At 36.1% G+C, this 23357-nt stretch overlaps 1 protein-coding gene across 3 annotated transcripts in view; it reads right to left on the bottom strand.

The window, feature by feature from the left end:
* BLTP3B (bridge-like lipid transfer protein family member 3B) overlaps positions 1-23357 on the bottom strand; it is a 53928-nt gene that overhangs the window by 15163 nt on the left and 15408 nt on the right. For all 3 annotated transcript variants that reach the window (XM_090140301.1, XM_090140294.1, XM_031600397.2), the window contains 13 exons: positions 22743-22905; positions 21805-21843; positions 19105-19196; positions 17464-17653; positions 16743-16883; positions 16078-16248; positions 14305-14485; positions 12871-12954; positions 6641-6823; positions 6446-6543; positions 4522-4663; positions 3626-3819; positions 73-1577 (listed from right to left, as the gene is read on the bottom strand). In XM_090140301.1, the coding sequence (XP_089996427.1) occupies positions 73-1577; positions 3626-3819; positions 4522-4663; positions 6446-6543; positions 6641-6823; positions 12871-12954; positions 14305-14485; positions 16078-16248; positions 16743-16883; positions 17464-17653; positions 19105-19196; positions 21805-21843; positions 22743-22905 (3183 nt within the window). The remainder of the gene's footprint in view (positions 1-72; positions 1578-3625; positions 3820-4521; positions 4664-6445; positions 6544-6640; positions 6824-12870; positions 12955-14304; positions 14486-16077; positions 16249-16742; positions 16884-17463; positions 17654-19104; positions 19197-21804; positions 21844-22742; positions 22906-23357) is intronic.

Genomic DNA, 23357 nt, shown 5'->3' on the forward strand with positions numbered 1-23357 from the left:
AAAAAGACATGGAAAAGACTGAAATATTTTTGAAATAGCAGTAAAACTGATTTAATATTAGATCTTCCATACCTTGATGAAGACTGGGATGCAAACATTCTAACTGAAGCCACCTTCTCTTTGTTGATTTCAAGCTCTTCGGATTCTAAGGCAGTTTCTGTTTCCAAGTCAGTGACTTGGTTAAGACAGGCTTCAGTTGTACCTTCCAGTTCATTTAGCTTATTTGAGAACATATTTTTATCATCCTCTTTATCAATGAAAAATTCTGTAGAATCTTCTCTCTTACTTAAAAGGGACAGTGAATCCCTATGATGCAAGCCACTTCTGTCACTCAGAGGTCCGTAGACCTCCTCTGAATCACTTCTACTAAAAAGCCCACTGCTTCCTCCTTCACTGGTGTCTCCCAAACCTTTATCTGATGCATCATCTGAAAATGACGTTCCTTTCTGAAAATCCATAGTACTGTCTGATTTAAACAAAAGAGGATCCATTAAAACACCTTTAACTTCAGCATTTGCAGGCTTACAGTCAGATACATAATCAATATTATTAATACCAGCTTGTTCCATCTTATTATCGACCAATTTGTTTTCTGAAGTAAGAGCTTCCCCATTCCCCAAAGGAGAGAGCTCTGATGCCACGGGACTTCTTTCTTCCACAACTGGAGACTTACACGGGTTTCCCTGAGTCACTGGGTGGAGTAATAAGGCTAATTCTGCACTTTTCAATAGGAACCCAATGCAGATATCAGTTTGCTTTGCAGGTTTTCCTGTCACTGCTTCTACATCATTCCTTAAGTTTTCCAGGAGCAATACAAGAGATTCATGGAGAAACAGCAAGAAAAGATACTGGTAATGATTGATCTGCATGCTTACATGTTTTTGAACGTGGACAAGAACATGTACATCTGCATCAGAGGAAGAGTTTTCAGAAAGCACTCCTGAAGTGTCTGAGAAATGAGACATTTGAATGCCATTGGCCAAGGGCTCTGTCTCAGTGCTGTAATATTCCTTTAGAAGTTTTTTGCGTTGCAGTCTATTAGCAAGATCACTAGATTCACTTTTTGGAATGTTAAAAGCTGGCTGATTGTGTGATAAAAGCTCTTTTTGTGACTTTGCAAATCGTAGTGGCTGGCAAATCCAAAGTGAAAGAGGGAATGAGTCCACGAAGCTTACTGGTCGTCCCTTCCCACTTTTCGTTCCTTCATAATCTATCCAAAACTGAGAAAAATGTAAGGACCAAACATCAGTAGCTGCAGATGTCTTTAACGCATATTTATTCAATTTGGGGATGATATAACCTTTATAAACATCATGCATTTTAGTATCTTGTTCATGAGCATGTCTCTGGAAGATTGGATGTAGGAGATTAAAATTTTTCTGGGACTTAGGAAATGTTGTGAAAGTTCTGCTAAAAAATTCACAGTCTTTGAAGTTCTGAAACAAAGCTTCCAGGTCAGAGTGCCTGCAGTTTGGTGAGTATCTTGTATTTGTAGCAATCATCTCTGAACTTTGAATGGAAAGTGCACGAGGTTGATCTTTGTGAATTTCAAGTTTATTTTCAGCTGGCATTATGAACTGCAAGAGAGAAATATATTTCATCTAGTTATAAAGATGTAGATTAACTATACAATTAAAAAATTAATAATAGCAGCCACCAGAAGAGCTTAAAATACAGGAATGTAATTATAATTTTATGAGAACTCAAGTACACTAATAAAGGAACAAGGTGTCATGGTTTTCCTGTGGGGGGAAGAGTGAGGAGGGCCTAGCCCCTCATTGCAGACAAAAGGCCCTCAATCCACAACACAAAGGCAAAAGTCAGGCTTGGAAATTATCATTTCTATTTCTTCTAATTTTTAAAAAGGATCATGCAGTATCTAATACTCAGTGCTTTTACAAAAGCATATGGGACTCACACTTTTCTTCTCCAAAAGACTTAGATTTAGGACAGCTGTGTTAGGCTAAATTTTCTCATTTTCTAGTTGAATTCAGAAATGGCTTGGTAGAAAGTTTCTCCAAGTCGTCAAAGCATTTAAAACTTTTTTAATTTTAATCCTGTTGTTTTAAATCTACTTTGTCAGATAGGGTTTTTCTCTGCACTGAGTACTACACTATTTTATTTGCATTGTAAAATTAAAAAAAAAAAAAATGCTAACAAGTAATACTCTTAACATTGCAGAATACAGAAGAGGCGGACAATTATCTGAAAACCATCATTTTCTGCTAAGAAAAAAAAAGTACACTCCAAACACTCCAACTTCTAAAAATACTCAAAATATGAGAGTATTCTAGACTTACTTTTAACCTGAACACCTTTAGTTTTAGTTTTAAGGGAAATGAGTATTAATGCCTGTTCCTGTATCTGATATTGTACTCTGCCCACACCCATTTTGCTAGTATCAGTGATAATACCTTGTATTATAACACATCCTCATACTCTGTCTAGAAAGATCAGAGTAAAAAATTCCTCCTTACACTTAAAAGATGAAAGTGACTAAGCCTTCCCATCTAAATAAAAGGACTCAGAATAAAATAACCAAATATGTAGCTATGTAGTAATTAAGTATAATATGCAAATATCATGCACACCAGTAATAAAGATTCATAACTCATTAGAAAGAAAAAAAATAATGCAAATAAGATATAATTAAATAAATAATATGAATCAGAGTTTGAGGAATTGATCTACCTTCTCTTAGGTTAGTGGGCTATTCACAGTCATTAAATACTTTATCAGCCTGTACTTGTAGCTGACTGGTTGTTAGCCCTCAATAATCTTTTCATTCAGCACCACTTCATCAGACCCTTTTAGAGATCCATTAAACATGAAGTGAGAGCCTTAAGAATGCAACAGTCTTTCCATAAGCTGCTAAATTTTTAGAACCTTTGAAAACTCTCCTGTGGATGTTATTGAAAAGATGTTTTTTCACCTCTGAACCTTGGAAGCAAGAAAAAAAAAAAACAACCGATGGCTTGACAAACCTTCAGTTTCAAAGAAGAAGACAAGGAAGACAAAAAGCTGATGTACAGCTGTAATATCTACTGCCATTCTTCTGGAATAAACATGCAGAGAACAGACTTCTGTACCTGAACTACAGCACAGGGCCGCTGTGAAACAGAAAATGGTAAAAGTGGGTTTTGGAGAAGGACACATGCCTTCAAATGGAGTAGTTTCTTTATCCCAGAAATCCTCTAACATAACCAGAGAGCTCTCATATGCTACAACCAGATGAGCAAAGAAGGTCACATGCAAATATGAGGTTTTTGCTATTTTAGTATAGTTATCTTAATGTTAGATTTGAAGTTTTTTCTTTTGCAATGTAATCTTTACTGAACATAGTGAAATAAATGTAGTGAAATATTTTTTGTTAATAGTCTCAGTTTAGATCTTCAATTAAAAGAAAAAAAAGAAAAAAAGAAGAGAACACCATAGGACATTGATTAATTAGTACCAAGAAAAAAGTTTGCCTTCAAATCATATTTGCATACTTTCCCTACAGCAATGCAGTTTACTGCATGTGTTGTTTGTTCATTTATTCCTTAATCTGCTTGGCTAATAGCTTTTCAAAGTAAAACTGTTTTCTTGCAAAGAACCTCAAAATCCCTCATTAATAGCATTATACCTTTAACATTAGTCCATCAACTCTGACATCAACATGTTCATCTGATTTTGAATTGTCATTTAACTTGTACATGGCCATGAACTGAATAAGACTCTGTTTCAAATCCAACACAAACTGGTTTAGCCAAAGAATACTTCTCTCATCCAGGGTGAACTGTAAAGCATTCAGCTGGCCATACAAATTTGGACAAGGAACTAAAAGAGAAGACAAAACAAAATCATTAGAACACGTAAAACATTTAGGGGTTTTGTTTGTTTTTTCTTTAAATTAAGCGTAGAGTCCTACTTTCACTTGCATTTTACATCACAGTAACAGAAACCTACTCTTTTGGATAGGGGATGCTTAAAGAGATACACCTTTCTCTCACCTGAAGCAACAAGTTGAATTTTTCACTTTAAATTACTAAAATACAATGAAAACAGATGAGAGGAGGAGGCTGTCCTCATTACTAAAGAAGGGCAGGACCAAGGAGATTTGCTGCTCTCATGTTCCATCCCCAAGAAAACCACTGACATTTCTGTAATATAGAACAGGGACAGCCCGTAACACATAAATGAAATGAGCTCCTGCAGATCTTTCATTGCATCTTAGATACAACTACAGTAGTTGGAGTTTTTATGTAGCTAGGCAGTGTAACTACAGAAACGGTGTATGGTGAAGAATGAGTAATGTCTCAGTAAAAACATTACGTGTGTTTCAGACTTCATAAACTATGTCTGTAAAAGCCAGTGTTTATATGGATTTGTGAGGAACAGAAATGAAGCAGTGTTGTGTCCTTTTCATTTAAAAAAACCATTAACTATTTCTGATCGTCAGCCTGGAATTAATATCAAGCTTCATAAAAGTGAAAATTACATACAAGATTTATATATTGATAAAAAAAATATGTTTCTTACTAGGAAAGTCCTTTCCATCTGGATAGTAATATTCAGTGAATTCAATATGAATAGCTGGCATCTCTGGAGGAAGATAAAGTGACTTCTTATTGCAAGAGACCAAAGTTTTAGGGGAAGAACGACACTGGTCTGCTGTTGAGACCTGTAGAAGATTAACTCCGTTAATACATTACATTTTATAAATGATTAAGCAGATGTAGTTGCAAAGCTTTCCCCTAGCAGGGTAACATTCCACCGCTTTCAGATGTAGACCCCCCAACTACCTAAAGCCAAACAAGAAATATCCAGTTGTAGTAGGAGCCTTCACAGAACAGTTGCACAAGAAAACTATATAGTATTAATGGTATCTGATCTCTTTCACTCTTGTGAAACAGGTCACTTTCAAAGGCATTCAGTAGAAGCCTAAAGTAAACTGATATGTTTATTGGAAACACTACAGTTTCTATATAAGCAATATATGTTAGGAAATGGCATATTTGTATACCAGCTCTCCAAAAGGGTCCTATATCTAGATGACATGTGATAAGCTAGATAAGTTTGTTAACAAAAAGCGTTATGATGTCCTTGCACTTCCAAAAGGACAAATTCCAACCCATGGGCCAATTGTGGACTGTAGAGTGCTAAGCAAGCTGTTCAGCACGTTCCTAGCAGGGGTGTATAAGTTCAGCTGTGTCCAAAGGTCTACTTTACAGGAGAATCAAAACATCACAGAAGAATAACCTATCATTTCTGTTTTCTTCCAATGTAAACTGTGAATCAAGAAAGACATCACATTTTGATATATATTTGACTCAAAATTTCATGAGACATACCATAGTTAAAAATATACATTTCCAAAGCTCTTTCATCCAACTTTTCAGGTCTGACTACTAATCTGAAGTTAGACAACTTTCTAATATCGAATGTATGATGATATATTTGTATTATTTTCACTGGAAATAATGAATAGATAACCTTTGTAAGTCTGCTTCACTCCATGTAGCTGTTTTGAAATTGCAAATATCTCTGTATTAACACAAATTTAAAGTAATGGCACAGATAGACCTATCCAGAAAAACAGCTTTTTGTAAATTGTATAGAAAAAATGACATTAAAAACACTGAAAAGGTAGCTGTGTAGGAAGGAGAAGACAACAAGCCTCTGAAGAGCAGAAGACAAATGAAAACACTGACATACAAAGTGATATTACAAAAACACTTGAAACCCAGATGAAAGCTCCTGGAAGCAAGCTCCAACCTCCTACTCTACCAGAAATGATACAGCTAAAAGCCCTAGAAAAAGGAACAAGACCAAGCAGAAGTAACAATGACTAAAGGAACACACTAGGCATTTTTGTTAGGATCTGAAATTTAGAGTAGGTCCCCCACTACCACTACCATTTCACAATTACATTCCTTCTCCAGTTGCCTCGTCTGCACAAAAAGCAAGCAACTAAAACTGCTAGCTAAAACAAATAATAAAATTATGGTTAAAGAATACTCAAAATCTCACTAGGTGAAAGAGGTGTTGGAGAACAATAAAAGCCTTCACTGAACATTTCATAAAAGCAAAAAACAAACAAAAAGAAAACTTATGCATTTAGGAAAGGAAAGCAATAAGAGAAGCATGGGAAAAAAAAAAAAAAAAAAGAACACACTAAAATTCTAGGTACCTAAGAAAGAACAATGAAAGATGAAAATGTCAGGATTTGTAGGATGGCAGGAATTGCATCTAAAACATGATTATGATAGGTTTCCTAATATAAAGTCAGTAAGGAAATATCCACCAATTTTAACGTAGTAGATACAAGTCCATAAAGGTCCAATAATGAGTGGAAAGACTTCTATTATATTTCAATGGACTTTGGATCTCTCCCTGAAAAAACATACTTACACAGTTGTCAAGGTCAACATAGCCTCAGTTTTCTAAGCTCAAAGAAGTGTACCTGATATATATTGAAATCCGCAAGTCTAACCACAACAGGACTAGACATCAGTTTGCCCTTTGGCTGCTGGGAAGTTCCTTTCAGTGTCTGTTCCTTGCCTGTAGGAAAGTGACAGAATCAATGAAAACAACAGCCGTCTTCAGCATAGTTTTAATAGCTAATGGAATTAGAGCATTAGAGATACAAGCAAAGTACCTGTTTGTGGCTTTTGAGGAGATACAGCAGGTGGTGATGTAGCAGGAGAACCTATGCCTTGATCCTTCACAGCCTGCTTAAGCAATTCAACATTACTTTTGAATTCATTTAATAGCTCTTGGGCCCACCCACTTCTGGTTTTAGTGGCATCACTATAATGCATCCAGTGATTGCAGCTGTCTCCTGAAAAGAAGAGGAAAATACTAATTCATTTCCTTTGTAAACAAGCTTCTAACTGGGTAACAAATGTTCACTACTTCACTATTATACTTTATTCAAATATAATCCCTTTGCATGCTGCAATTATAGAACAATAGAAGTTAGAACAGATGTTATAACAAGTTATATATTGCATAAAAAGCAAGTCAACAGCTTTATAAATTCACTCCGAAAACGACATAATATTGCTACCTACCTTTAGCATCACTAACTAATGATAAAAAACATCTCTTGGTATATCTAAGCCAGAGAAATTTGATGACACATTGATTTCTTATGTCAGAAGATGCAAAAAAAAAAAAACAAAACAAAACATATCTGTTTCAGGAAAGAAAGATGAAAGCCAATAACAGGAAAACGTCCCCATACTCACTCTAATCTTAATTTTCCCACCAAAACGTGAGGACAAAGTTGTTGCTTGTCCCTTTTCAGAAGTGTACTGTTTGTTTTGTTTCTCTAGCACCTTCATGGCACGCAACCAAGAAGATATGCACAGACACAGCCTTGAAAATCAAAAAATTCTTTTATTCCTGACAAATTTTTATTGATAAAGCATTCAAACAACTGAAAAAAAAATTGAGATCTCTTCTAACAGACTCTGTAAATACGGTCTGCTAATCTGTTCAATAGTAAGCATGCAATACAAATAACTTCTACCAAGTGTCACGCACTGTTCTTCAAATATCAGCATGTAAAAGCTCGCTTCATTTTGAACTAACACTGGAGATGAGTAAATATAGCTGATATTAAAATAGGAAAATGACTTGGAGAAAAATATTTCGAGTCTGAATGTGAAGACTTTCACATGGAAGACACTGCAACAGAGAAATGTACCACAAGAGATGACATTTCACCCCATCCTTCTGCATTCTTGTCTTTTCTGATGGTTATTTCTATCTTTCTAGCTAAGAAAGAAGAAGGAAAAAAGAGAAGAAAACAGCAAGAGTGCAAGAAGGCAGAGGTACATTAAATTCAAGTCCATGAAGCTGTGTTTTTCCAAAACAGGGAAAAAGTAGGGTCACCTCAAACATTTGCACACAACTACAGGACAGCAGCATCAGACAGCAGCTTCATACCCTTCCTGAAAGTCAGGATGGGTGGTATCTCTCTGAAGTATTCATACACTAACGCATGCACATGAGGAGCACGTGGGAGCAGGAGGAACTAGAGATCTGCATGCAGTTGCAGAGCTATGATCTCACTGGAACCACAAATACAGTGAGATAGCACATAGAAGTGAAATGCTGCTAAGTATTGATACAAGTTCTCTAGGAAGAGCAGGCTGAGAAGGAAAGGATAGGGAGTTTCCCTTACTGTGAAAGCAGCAGGAATGCATAGAGCTCTGCCTTGGTGTGGATGATTAGCTAATTCAGAGCTAACAGGTGAGGGCAGACCAACATGGATGACAATGTGGTGGATATCTGCTAAAGACTATCTAATCATGGACACTATGAGGCACTCTTCAGACAATAGAAACAGTATAATTTTCACAGACCCTGGTTCTCAAGGCAGACTTTAAACACTCCATAATCTGCTGGAATGACAACACAAGAATGCAAGCAATCTATGTGGTTTCCAAAGGGCAAAGTGCAGCAATGAGAGCCTTCTAACAGTAGTCAGGAAGTCAAAGACAGGACCTGCTCTGCTGGACCTGATTCTTATGGGGGATGGGGTGGAGGGAGGGAAGAGTCAAACTGGGCAGGGATATGAAGTCACTCCAGCAACCATGAGATTATGACTTCAGGATACTGAGGTGAAGGAACAAGGCAAAGAGAAGAATAACAACCCAGGACATCAAGAATGCAGACTGGTGTACTTGAATTAATTTTGTGGTATATAATGCTGTCCAGGAGAGCTAGTGGATATTCAAGAATCAACTAGAAGCCCAAGAATGGTCCACCTTGAAAAGGAGGAAATCAAACAAAAGTAACAAGGGGCCTCTGTGGGTGAGCCAGGAGCTAATTTTGAATACAAAAAAGAAAGATATAAGACATGGAAGCAGCATCAGGTAATCCAGAAAGAATACAGAGGATAAGGATAGGAATGCCAAAGCTGACCTCATGGGTTGACATGATATGTGGTGAGACATGTGAAGAGCAATAAAAAACTTCTGCAAGTGTACCAGTAGCAAAAGGAATGCTAGTGAAAATTTGGGCTTGCTGCTTAACTGAGTAGGGGACCTGGAAACAAAGCACATGCAGAAAGCAGAGGTATCCTGTGCCTTCTTTGCTTCATTCTTCAAAGTACTAGCACTTACCTTCCAAACTCCCAGGTCCCTGAGACCAATGTGGAAGTTAGAAGCAAGGAAGTCTTCCCCTCAGCAAAGGAGCATTAATCTAGGAAACATTTAAATAGATCAGACACATACAAGTCCATGGGGTTCTGAAGAGATGCATACGAGAGCTGAAAAAACTGGCAAATATCATGGGGAAGCTATTTCAAATAATTTTTGAAAGGTTACCAATGAATGGTGATCAAGACAGTTTCCAAAGGACTGGAAGAAGGCATTATTCCTATCTTTAAGAAATAGAACAAAAGGAGCCTAGTCAATCCCAATTCTTGGGAAGGCAAAAGAGCAAACAATTCTAAAAACCATTTCAAAACACACTGAGGAAAGGAAGGTGATTGGGACTAGTCAACACGAATTTATGAAGTCATGCCTCATGAACTCGATTGCCTTCTTGTATAAGATGAATGGTTCGGTGGATGAGGAACACATAGCTGACACTGCCCACCTTGACTTTAGCAAGGCTTTCAACATTAGTCCCATAATACGCTCAGTGAGAAAATGCTGAAGTATAGACTAGAGAAGTACACAGTGAGATGGACAGAAAACTGGCTAAACTGATTTCAAAATGTTAGGATCAATATGAAGTCCAGTTGGATGGAGTCGCTGGAAGTGTACCCCAAGGGTCATTACTGGGGCCAATGTAAGCTCATTAACAACCTGGATAGTAGCACAAATTGCACCTTTGCAGGTGGTACAAAAAACAAAGAGAAAGTTAAAAAAAAAAAAAAAAAGAAATCCAAGCCCTGGACAGTAATATTCCATTCAACTGTACAGGTCTGGATATGGCCAGCTAGGAACCAGCTTTACAGAAAGAAAGCTAGGAATCTAGGTAGACAACAAGCTGAACGTGAACCAGCAACATGTCCTTGGGACAAACAATGCCAACAGTATCTAGGACTGTTTAGGAAAAACACTCCCAGCAGCTCAAGAGTAACAATTTCTGCCCTTTGCTCAGCCATGGTGAGACCATACTGAGATGAGTGTTTGGTTCAGTTCTACGCTCTCCAGTACTACACGGCCATGGATTTAGTGGAGCAAATCCAGCAAAGGTTACAACGTGCTTAAGAAACTGGAACATCTTTCAGACTAGGCAAATTTGAGATAGCTAGAACTGTTCATTCTGGAGAAAAGAAGGCTCAGAAGATCTCATCAGAGTGCATAAATACCTGATGGGAAGGTAAAGAAGATGGAGTTGCATTCTTCTCAGTGGTACCCATTAATAGGACAAGAGGCAAGAAGCATAAACTGAAATACAGGAAATCCTACCAACACAAAACAGAAGCTTTCCTACTGCGAGGGTAATTAAACACGGGCTTAGGTTGATCAGGGAGATTGTATAGGCTCTATCCTTGAAGCTGTTCAAAACCTAACTAAACACAATCCCAGGCAGTTTACTTAAGGTGACCTTACTTTAGTTGGATAGATAGTTTTAAAGATAAGGGATGGGGCTAAACAGCCTCCAGAGGTCCCTTCCACCTTCAATTACTCTACAGTTCTATACATGGAGATATCATAGCCACATTTATCTGTAACAAAATAAGAGATAAGCCAGACTGGAACAAGAAAACAGCATTTTATTGAGTTTAGCACTGATGTTGATACCATCTGAATTTATTGCTGATTACCCAGGAAGATAATGCTATCCTGTTTTTCATATTGTCTCAACATATCTGCTTGATCAAGAATTTCTTGGACTGCAAAACGTTCTGCATCATGGCAAAGCAGTAGCTTTCTCTGATTGTCATCCAGCAGCACACCAGCTGCACAGATAACAGATCTGCTACAAGCAATTCTTCCAGAGCAATTCTGGAAGGACAAATAAAGAGATGGACTGCTTTACAGACAGCTTTAAAAAAATCCACAGTCTGGCTTATGCTTCAATTACTACAGTCAATGGGTCCCCAATCCTGTTTCACTTGCCTTAAGTTATTATCAAAGGCTAATTGCTGGAAGGATTAATGCTCAATGGATTACAAGTTTGCCTTATGGCAATTATGCCTCACATTCCCATTGGTCTTGCTGTGGTCAACAGCAAACTAAGAAACAAATGAAAACCCACAAGAGCTCCATCGGCAAAGATTATTAATTATTGAGGGCTTCTTCCAAAAGGGTTAATTTTAATTTCCAGGAATACTATATCGAAAGAAGCATTTCTAAATATTTCATAGGCCATAAAAGTACAAAGCAGAACAGTTATATGGGAACTGCTGAGTCACAGCCTGAACCTCTGATTAATCACCTGAGCCAGGGGAGCACAGGTGAAAGCAATTCACCTGTGCTTCAGGAAGGGGTGGAGCCTGGCTCCACCCCTCCTAGACCCATTTAAGAGCTGACTACCAGTGGGGAAGGATCTCTTTGTGGAAGATCCGCTCCATTGGAGTTTCCTGAGCGAGCCCATGGTACGGGTATACATCCTATCTATTCTCTTTGTCTTGCTTTACCTAACTCTCTTGTTTATTTCATTATTCTACAGTATCTCAATATTATTTGATTATACAACAGCCTAGTAACCTTTTTCCCTTGTGTAAAAGGTCTCTCCCACCTGTGATAATAGTTTGCCCATAGAATTGACACACTATTCTAATACAAAGATGACAACTTCTTATAGAAAAAGAAACCTTTGACAGAGTTTTATCATAGCTGTTTCTCAAACATGCTTGTGTAAAACATCAGTTAAAACTGCAGGAGAACACTACATTTGCTCTACAAATGACTTTTTCTACCTCTGTTTTTGTGTGGTGGGAATAAAGTCCCTCATATTCATTACTTTTAAAGTATTCTCAGTCAGTTTCCAACATGCTTGTCCAAGACTCTGCAGTTCATGCTTCAACTTTCAAAATTAAATCCCTCCAAAAGAAAATCTAATTATTATTTATTTTCTGTCTTCTTTGTTTTCTTAGAGGAGACCTCACAGAAAGCATAAGGAGTGAGAATGAATGAAATATATTAATATGATAGGATTCCACTCATAACCATAAATGACGAGGACCTGCAGCAAGCTACTGCTAATTCATATATTTAATGCATTTGGATATCACTCCAAAGTAACTGAACTTCCTTCACTGTACTGAATTTGATCTCAAGTTCAACAGAAGATTACTTTCATCTCTTCCTTGTTAATAGCTGCTAGAATTATTATTTTTCTCAGATTTCTGAAAAACACATTTACTAGAAATGATCTGTAGGAAATGCTTAGCTGGAAATTGATAATGTCTGTTCAATAACAATTCCCTAAAAACTTAAAGGCTGCACAACTGGCTCTCTATACACTAGCGTTCTTGTTTAGCAAAGTTAAAAAAAAAAACACACAAATGAGTATTGTTTATAAATGGCTACAAAATCATAGACTTCTATGCAGAAAGAAGTCTGCTGTATTAAAAGACTGCATCTGATTTCTGTAGATACCCAGCTAGCAAATTCTCAGTCTGCTGTACTGCCTTCTGCTGTCAAAACAATCCTTTCCATGTCAGAAATGTGTAAACACCATTTTATTGGCCAAACAAAACAGTGAACTGGAAAACTTTTTGGCACAGAACAGTTGACTTACAGGGATTAAATTTGTTTCAAGTTGTTGCTTTTGTTGTTTCATCTTGCATGTTGAAAGTGTACATTACAACATTATTATCCAAGCCTTATACATACACTTCTTTTGTTGTTCTTGCTGTTGTTAGTAATTTAGCTACATAGTTACATGCATAGGCAATGCATAGCATGTTCATACCTGCTTTGTGAAACGGGTAATAGTCCACCGTTAAGTAGCTGAAAGAAAGCTGCATGGCTCCTCCTGTTACACGTCTATTTGAATCTGTAAAATAAAGCAATGCTGCTCTGCAAACCTTGCATTTAGGATTGTAATTCTCATGTTCATGCATTCTCTGAAACACTTAACAGCTACTACTTCCAGTAGCTCTCACTACCACCTCACTAATATCCCTCAAAATTTTCATTCTGGTGGTCTTTGCTGCTTTCTATAGATCAGCTTGTAAAAAGAACTCCATGTTCTGCATTCAGTTGTTACTAACAACTGCATAGTGCTTTAAATGCTACCAAAAAGTAAATGCAATTCTTTGTACACACACACCTGAAGTTTTCCTGAATGAAAACTCCTTATAGATTATGATCAATAATTCAAAGACAACAGGCTGACTTTCCAGAATACTGAAAATATAATCTTTTTTTATCTGACAAGATATTATTGTGGTGAAGAAAGTTTCTGAGCATTCAGTTCTGTTTGTTCCACTATTAAATTTCAAACTTCATGGATCAAAAAAAAAACTTGACTGGAACAATAAATTCCAGCTTAACCAGACATAGGAAATATATTATCACTAGGTAGAGATGCTAGATGCTCTGCTTCTGAACAAGTATCTCCCAAAATCAGAGAACTATATTCACTATTTTATGTTTTTCTCTCTCTTCTTCATTGGACCTTGTATCTCCTCACACATCTTCCAACAACTAGCTATCTCCTCAACACTGATATATATAACATCCTCTTCTGATCACTTAAAAAGGCATGAAAAATGTAATTCGTCTTTTTTTTTCTGATTATACATATGGTCCACTGCAGTAGCCTCTCATTAATGAAGTACATGCACAACAGAAAAAATAAGAACATATACTACAGACAACATCAGAACATTTATTTCATTCTTCCCAATTGCAGAACATTCTAAATTCTCCTAAAGCAGCAACAGGGAGGATTGCTTTTTTATTAACCTAAACTATCTGTATTTTATAAGGAATATTACTCAAGAAGGTTTTACAGTGACTCTTTCAAGCCAGAGAAAGAGTGCCACAGCATTCCTGAGAACCCAGCCTGCATATAAAGGAAAATCAACAGAAACAAACTGGGCAAAATCAGTTTCTACAAGACAGCAAAAGAACTGAAGCTACTTGGACTGTTAGCATGTGGTTTTTTTTTGTTTGCTTCTTTTTTTTACATTTATTCTAAAATAACTGCACTTAGTAATGAAACCTTATCTTGATGAAGGTATCTAGCCAATGTTAGATGTGCCTAGAGACACAGGAAGACAATTACTCTAAAATAAAAACTGTTAATTAACATTATTGGATTCTTCCAAATTTTTTCTAAGGACAATTATGGTTCACAGGTACGTTACATAAAATAAGTACATAAAGAAATAACAGTTACCTTTCTCTTTAGAATGGATGTCATCACATATATGTAGGTCCAAATGGGAGATTACTAAATGATGAGAAGTTTCCTTAACATCAAAATCATTAAACAATTTTACTATTGCATCATTTTGATCAGGTGCTGCTGTAGTCTGGTGTGCTTTCACCTGCTGAGAGCTGGGTGCAGGAGCTGAGCTCTGAAAATATTTAGTCATATCAATGCATAGAACTTTATTCATCCCATCAAGCAATTCATCCCATCAAGCATAAAACCACCACAATATTTTTCTTACCTAAAACAAATCCTTTGAATAAAGAAATATCCACATCGTATATGAACACTTTGGATCATTAATGAGATTTATCAGTACTGTTTCAGAATACAGCTAAGTTGAAATATTGGCTAAGCGTCACAAAGATGCAATGTTGATTCATGCCCCACCTTTTCCTTCCCCCATGTCTTTCACACCCTGATGACTGCAGTGTGAGTACTTCCCTAAATTTTTCTGCAAGCTGTTCAAGAAACTGAACTAGCAGAAAAACATCCATTTTGATTCTACTCAGTTTCTCAAAATACATCACTATATGGTCAAACATGAGCTAGCACCACGGTAAGGGAATTAGTAAGGAACAGACAACTGAAGAATCAGGATTTCCCTGCTCAGTAACAGCTGCATGATTGCTGTAGGTCAATCATCAAATCACTCTGTAAGTCATCAGGACCACCACAAGTACTGAACTCTGCATTACAGTACACCAGTTTTATTGGATGAGATTCTACAGTACAAGTTCACGTTCAACTATTTTTTACACAACCTTTGCACCCTAGTCTTTAGATTCATTTCTTCCTGGTAAAGATGCTGCTTGCTTATAAGCCCAATAATTTCCTTTACCAGTGAACCTGCATGGCTAAATAGCACCCCCAAAATAGGGAGATGAAAGGGATGAAATATCAGACACATCAGAAGAAATATATATATTCTGTTGTGAAGGTTGTTACAGAAATTACTGACTCAGATTGGAGTCCCTGGAGGCATTGATGAAACGTTTAGACGTTGTACTAAGGGACATGGTCTACTGGGGAAATATTGGTGGTAGGTGGATGGTTGGATATTGGAGGTCTTTTCCAACCTATGCTTCTATAGTTCTTAGTACTGAATTGTTCTTATAGAACTATTTTTTATCAGTATATTTGTGCTCCTTCTTCACATGCAAGAGATCCGTCCCAAAACACTCATGAACAAAGCCTCACTGGTCTAGTCTGCTATATGCTGTCATCTGAAAGATAACAAAGGTTTATGTAAGGCTATCTTACACAGCACAAACATCAGACCTATGTTGGCACATATATGTTAGAAGTAGAATTATCTTTCACTGTGTGTTCCAACAAAACAGCTGTAAGAAGGAAAGCTCTTATTAAATCCTAGTGTTTCAGTACCATGAAAACAAACAGTTTAAACCATTACAGTAAGGGTATCTAACTACATACTGCAATTGCTTTGGTGTCTCTCAAATTTATTTCTTTTTAATTATTAACCAGAACATATTTTGAGAAGTTTACTAAATAATCAATTGTTAAGTAAAACAGAAGTCATACTACTCTGTACACGGATAAACGAATGGAATTTTCCTTCCTGTAACTGACATCAGTACATAAAACCTTGTATTTCATATTACTGTGATCACTTCTAATGTAATTCAGGATATACAGTTGAATGAAAATGAATAAACTTGCATTCTCAAAAATCTACTGACCATGCTGTGCTGAATTTTAAAACACACCTCATACCTGTGTTGTTTCAGAAGCCAAGCTTTTTCTCTGTTCCGTTGATTTCTCTATGGCTTCACTAAGAGATTTGGCATACTGCACCATGGCTTTCAACTGGGAATCAGTCAAAACCCACAGCAAGTCATCCAGAATCAGAACCAGTTTTGATGCCACTACATTACAGTCCTTTAGCTGTAGAATAAAAATTTGAGTTTCAAATATCAAATGATAAAAAAAAAGGTTGACTAAAATCCCGAAGTTCCTAAAAAGTAGATCTCTTGCATACTGACCATAATTTAAAATAGTTTGTATTACATCTCTTACTAATTAAAAGATTTCTATGATATAAAAAGGACTCCATAGTTGTGCCTCACTTTTTACTTCTGGGGCATGCACTGAATACTAAACTGTTATCTAACCACAAGGAATACAAATATAGTCTGAATCTAGAGAAATAAAGCAAAATTCATAACTAAAGCTCTTCAGATCAAATTGTTTTATTAGGAGAACCCGTGCAACTTCTTTAGCTTTAAATTCTGCCAGCAAAGACTCTACAGTCTTAAAGTCACTAAAAATTTACTTTAGGGAATTCCACACTTTATATGGATTAAAAAAATTTATGATGTGTACATATGCACATATACATATGCACAAATAATGAATGATTTCAAACTTTTCAAACTTACCCTCCTCTTAAGTGTGACCCTAATTTTTGATTGATTCGTAATGAGTCGAACTGGAGCACTCATGATTTCATGCTTTGAACTCTGAATTGCATCCGCTTCAATTCTGATCATCTGCCAGTTGATTTCTTTAAAAGTCAACACCTTCAAACAGAAACAAAGACAAAAAGACATTTACAGAATATGAGAGTTTACTTCTACCACAGTATGTACAGATGTGCATGTGTAGACACAAACACATCCTTCATGCAGGGCTATATGAACAGAACAAGAACATTTTACTCATTTATCCCACTCAGAGGTGACAGGAATTAATACCTGATCTTACTCTCTACCTCCAGGAAGTCACAGGAACATCACGTGACTTCCAATCAGTATTTAAAAAATTCTTTTTTCTTCCTGCATTCTTCATGCCAGTTGCAGATTGCATTAAAATCATCACTGTTTTGGAGAATGTAAGACTGGAACATTACATTAGCTTGCACTGGCTTTTGCACTTTGCATCAATTTTTGGTCACAGCTAGAGACATAACCTTTGATCTGACTCACATCTACCTTGTGTTCCCAGAAGACAGCTGAAATTATGGAGAGCAGTGTCTCCATTCCTATTAACAGTATGTTTCCTAAACTGTGCAAGTTTGCAGCTCAACTGCCTCCTCTTCTTCCACAATAACAATATATTAAAAAAAAAAAAGCTAAAGAAAATACTAAAGAAAATATTTACCTCTCCACGTTGAGCTTCTTGTATCCTGGTAAATCTCAGGTCAGCATGTTCCCAGTTTGCATTTACACTGTATATTCTTAGTTGGGAAAGTTCAAACGAAGCATTAAAAGCTTTTGCGCCAATCCTTATTACTATGGAGTTCACAGAAACTGAAATTCCTTCTACCACTTTTTCAGCAAAACCATATTCACTAAAAAGTGAAATGCAAACGTATTAATTGCACATCAAATGAAATGGCACGAACTGTACTTATTAAACAGCTGAAATGCAACATGATGCAAACCATGAAAGAAGTTCCTAATATCCTCTTCTCTGGTTGCAAATTTTTGTTAAATATATTTGACTAACTTGACAGTAATTCTTCCTCCACCCTACAATCTCAAAATGATAATTAAATAACATATTTTGGACAATGATGGGTTTCATAAACTATAACAATTAATGCAGCTTAGCATATTTATAACAGATTTTATTTATTTTTATGTAAGAAAACAGTCTACACTATTACTCCTCCTTCACGTCAATTTCCTTGACACTTCCAGTCTGGCTAGTATTAATTTTTATGAGCTAAGTTCTAACACCTATTAATACTAACATACTGTTTTGTACATTAAAAAAAAGGTAAAGTATTTGTTTTGCTTCATTCTATAAATAAAGGCATCCTACACGGTTGAATTAATAGATCAATTCAACATCTATTCCAGTAGTGAAAAAGATGAAGCAGGTGCACTTAATGCTTTAAATAAAAATCTTAATCATTCTGAATATTCTAGGCTAGTGAATGGAAACATCTATTTAAATATTTTTTCAGAATTTAAAATTATTTGGCTTTGGATTTTTTTCTTGTTTACAGTTTGTCATTCTTTTTCCATTTCATAACTGCCATCCTACACAGAATCTCTATGGCAGTGACTTTCAAGCTGTGCTCTAAAAGATGGAGACCTATGGATCTCATTTAAGCATTACACAAAAATTAAAATAAGAAAATCAACTCTCTTGTCAAATTAATTTCTCTATAAATGGATCATTGTTCGTATACGGACATCTGTTCATATATGGATATATATGGATATGTTCATTGAAAAATGTTTTGATTCCATAAAAAGATTGGAGGAGAGAAAAAAAACAACCTGTTGTAATGCTATATTTTCCCCAAAACATTATGTGACGTTTGGGCTACATAACATGTATTAAAACCTTCAGAAAGATTTGGATGATAAAATAAAGGAACTAGAGTTTTCGAATACCACTCTAACAAATAATGCTAATAACGTTTATCAGATTAAAAAAAAGACACACATATCCCAAAATTATATAGATTTTCCAAATAAGCTGAAGATAGTAAGCTTTCAGAAAATTAAATACATCAAATAAAATGAGTATATTTTCAATGAACTAGTTGCTAGAAATGTTTCATTTCAGTGTAAGTTGCATATACAGTTCAGATGTCCTTTCCAAGCTTAGGTCTGAAATTAAACATTTCTATCTACATATCTAACTCCATGCATCAGTAACAAAAAGAGTTGAAGTACTATATGTTTCAGGAAAGACACATGGCCTCCAAGTGTCCTACACTGATTTGAAAAGAGTAATTTAAACTTCTTGTTTTTAGACCTAATACAAGTCATGATTGTCACTGACCTCTGTCCTGATGCAGTTGCTATAGGAGAGGGTCCATTAGGGGCACGTGGCTCTTCACATGTGCTCATTTCCATTACAACTTTATCCAAGGACTTGAGAAACAAAACAAAACAATGGAGACACGAGAGGTAACAAAGTGAAAAGTTGACATATGAAGAACAAAAACACTGAAAACCTTTTTGTAAAGATTTCATAAAACTTTTCTCATAGTATCACTTTCCTGTAAACCTTTGTAAATTACCAAATATTTTTTTAACTTGTTTATATAATTTTTCATATTTTAAGAATTCTAACAGATAGTCCCAGTTTTACATAAATTCTTCATCTCTAATCATTACTTACCCATCCTATGTACTTTCATAAGGAGAATTTTGAAAGTGACATGTTTTAATGCATCCTAATGTGGATTTTCTTCCCATATGTTTGTTCTTACACTGAAATGTTAAACACAGCTCAAGCTCAATATGTTCAGAAAATTTTAATGGAAAGCATTTTAACCTAGTTCACTAAAACTGATAATAGATGAAGTTTACTGCTGCATCTTTAAGATGAAGTCTGTACATAAAACTCTTAACTAATCTAGCAGAAGTATCTTCTAAAAAGATACATCCTAGTATAATTTGCAACATGTCATATTCTAGCATAACTGTATGCAATCATTGTATTTTTGGTAGATGAGGTGGAATCCTTACAAAAGGAGCAGGGAATTAAGGGAATGAGACACCTGAAGCCTTAAATGAAAATAGGATTTATTTAAATAGCAGAGCTAGAACACAAATTATACATATTGCATAACAATAGGGATGAAGAAGAGAATGTGAATACACCAAAAAGCAACAATTTATTTCTAGCAACTAAGCAAATCCAGTAAGCTCCTAACTTACACTGCAACATTCATTATCCACATTTGTGACATACACTGGGAAGTCTCTTGATTTAAGGCGCATAGTTCTGCAAACTTGTCCCATTTCAAGCTCAGTAGAGACTCACCAGCTAATACTCCATTCTGTCTATCTCTGACATTATATCACCTCATCTGAATCCTCCATTTACTTCCTCTCCAGTCAGACAAAAAATATGAAAATCTTTGTCCTCAAACTCAGTTTTTTCACAGGTCAACCTGTTCTACCTGCTGCACTTTGTTATCATAGTCACTGTGCCCAACTCCACACTTCCTCCACAAACATTTTTCTACAGTGCTCTCATCCATGAACTGCACTGATGACAGCTACCTGAAAGTCAAAAGTTCCTACTCTGTATTTTCTTATACTTCACCATATTGCAACACTTAGAAGGAACATTTACTGTTAAAGGTAAATTTGGACATCCTAAACTAATTTTCTCTGCTGTCTCAGCGAATAAGTTGCTTTACAAACAGCACAGAAAAAAATGAAAAACTAATCCCTTACTTTGGGGAGACAGAGGAAAATAGACTTATACTGTTTATCCTATCATTTCCGGATGTTTGATCACTCTTTTAAGGTTACATTAAGACTGTTGGAAGGATTTTCTTTGCTACGTGACTCATGCAAAGAACAGCATGGCACTGATTTCAGGACTCTCTGTAATAGAACTTTACATCCAAGTGTTCTTAGTAGACACCTGACTGTTGATTCCCCCCTGGAAACCGTATGTACTCTGACTCAGTTCCAAGCAAGCACCTTTAGCTGGACAATTGGGCTCTAGCTATCTCCTAAACTATGGAAGGAAAAAAAAAAAAAGCGCCAACTAGGGAAAATTACTGAAGAGGTGATCAGATTTCAGGCAGTAAAAATATCGCAGTCAAAACAGTGAAAATTTAGAGATGTAATAAAGGGCTTAAGGTGGGCATTTAGGCCTTCACATTTGTCATCTTTGAGAAATCAGAAAGCCTGTTGTACAATCTACCAGTGAATAGTCATCTTTTGATATCTGTTTTCAACTAATACATTTGTTCAACAGAAACTTTATGTAACAAAGGTGACCCTGAAAACAATCTTAGTCTCAAAGGCTGCTAAGGTAAGTCCACAACAAGCAAAGCAAACAATCAGGCCTTGTTACTATAGGTCTGTGTGTAATCTTTAAGAATAGCACGGCTTAAACCAATTTCCTAATTTAGCAATTGCATCTCACAGTCAAGAGGTTGAATCATCCTGCTCCAGCATTACCATGCTTTAAGCTTTGTGTGTCAGGAAAAGTAGTACAGACATCAGTGCATTACAACTAGGTCACTAGCAAATCCATCAAGTATTTAAAACATGTTTTTTTCCAAGTCAGATTCAGAGCTGAAGAATTAGAAGCACTTCCAGGAACTCACTGCAAATCCAGGAAACACAACTGTTAAAGGACGATTCAATCATAAGCAAATCCAATTAAGAAAGTTTAGCCACCACCAAAGTAAACCACCAAGTAAATTACTTCTCATGCTAACCACGTTTCCCAGTATACTTGCTAAAAAAAATAAAGAACAAAATAAATGCTATTTCTTGCATTTATTTTACTCTGTTTTTGAGTCCTATTTCCTATTTCTACATCCTATTTATATACCAGCTGTATCCTAGGTTGTTAATGTCAACTGTATCAAACCTGTTGAAGAGGTTTAGTTAGTAAGCAACCTTTAATGTTTCAACTACTCCTAGGATCAATTTGAGAGAAAGATACAAACATTTGAGATAAATTCTGCTCTGTATTCTACATTTAGGAGCTGATCTCAGAACTCACCAAAGAGATGGGATGTGTTTTCAATTTTGTCCATGGTATCTGCAAAGGAAAACATTGTCCTAAAGTAAATATTAAAGATACAGTAAAATAGTGGTTTAGGTGTATGAGTTATAACCCTTGGACTCAAAATAGTATTACTTTCAAATTAACAAGTTTACTGTATAATAAACTTATGGAGCCAGGACTTACACTCTATGATCCTTATGGCTCCTTTCCATACACAGGATATTCTACCACTCTACATGTACATGTATTTCATTCAGGTGTTAGAATTAAAACTTCAGAATTTACTTAGCACCAGAACGAAAAGCAGAGGAACAAAATAGAATATGTTTCTTTAACACTGGATTGTCAAGCATCAGCAAAGGCACAACTGTCTTCCACATTCTTTCCTTTAAAAGGAAGAAAAATCTACATTTGCTCTAGTGGCCTACAAATGACTGGATGTCTGTAGCAAATCATTAGTTCCCTTCATTCTGAAAAATCAAAACAAACTCCAATTAAAAACATACATAGATTAAAGAACTCCTAAAATTTCACCAGACAACTTCAGCCATAACAACCCATAGCTTCATTTCTTACGTACTAGAATAATCTAGGAGAGGAGATGATATACATTGCTTCAATTCTTAGCAGCCACCAGGCAACGTTGGCTAGCTGTACAGCACTTCCACATTTCCCACAAAGCTCCCAAAGATATTTTTGGAGACAATAAAGGATCAAGAGAGAAGGCAATTAAAAAAAAAAAAAAAGTGTGAAAGAGAAGAAATAGAACATGAAAAAAGAGCATAGTAAGTTAAAGAGTACTAATTACCATGGGCAGATATAAGATTATATCTCTACTTTTATTTCTGAACATAGAGGAATAATTCTACACAACGACAAAAGGGGAAAAAAAGATTGAATTATCTATTGCCCCAGCATAATAAAATACTCACCCTAATGGATGCTTTATTGCAAAAGACCTTGTTTATAGCAAGCCATGTTGGCAGATCCAGCATGTTTTGAAGCACCTCTTGATCCAACTCTAAATTGGTCAATTGACCTTCCCCCTTTAACGTGCTCAGGTTGATCTTGTCAGGCGACAGATTTTTGGTGAACCTAAGAACAAACACACATCTTAAAGCTTCCACTCACACATAAAGTGAATGAGAGCTGTCCCACACACAGCTGACAGCTTACAGGAATGGCCTGGCTGTGTAGTAGGGGGAATGGACGTTATCTTAGATACTATTTCACTCTGAAAATCGTAATTAGCACAGAACTTTGCACTTGATTTGTCCCTCGGCATTTCTGCATCTCATCAACCCCATTTACAAGAACATAAACAATTGAATACGAGACATTTTCCAAACTGTCCATCAGCCAGAATAACAAACATTTTAATTCTAAATACTTAACTACCTATTGTAAGCCACATAAACTAGCACAGAATTCCACTTCACTCTTTAGTTTTTCAAAAGAAAATAAGTTCAAAACTTCTGTAATGCTCCTGGGGCACGCAGGAATGGCTGAGAATTCACTCAGGACTGGTAACAAAAATGTGCTGTTTT

The sequence above is a fragment of the Phasianus colchicus genome, chromosome 1, assembly GCF_987193195.1.
Source record: "Phasianus colchicus chromosome 1, bPhaCol1.hap1.1, whole genome shotgun sequence".
Classification (NCBI taxonomy): Eukaryota; Metazoa; Chordata; class Aves; order Galliformes; family Phasianidae; genus Phasianus; species Phasianus colchicus.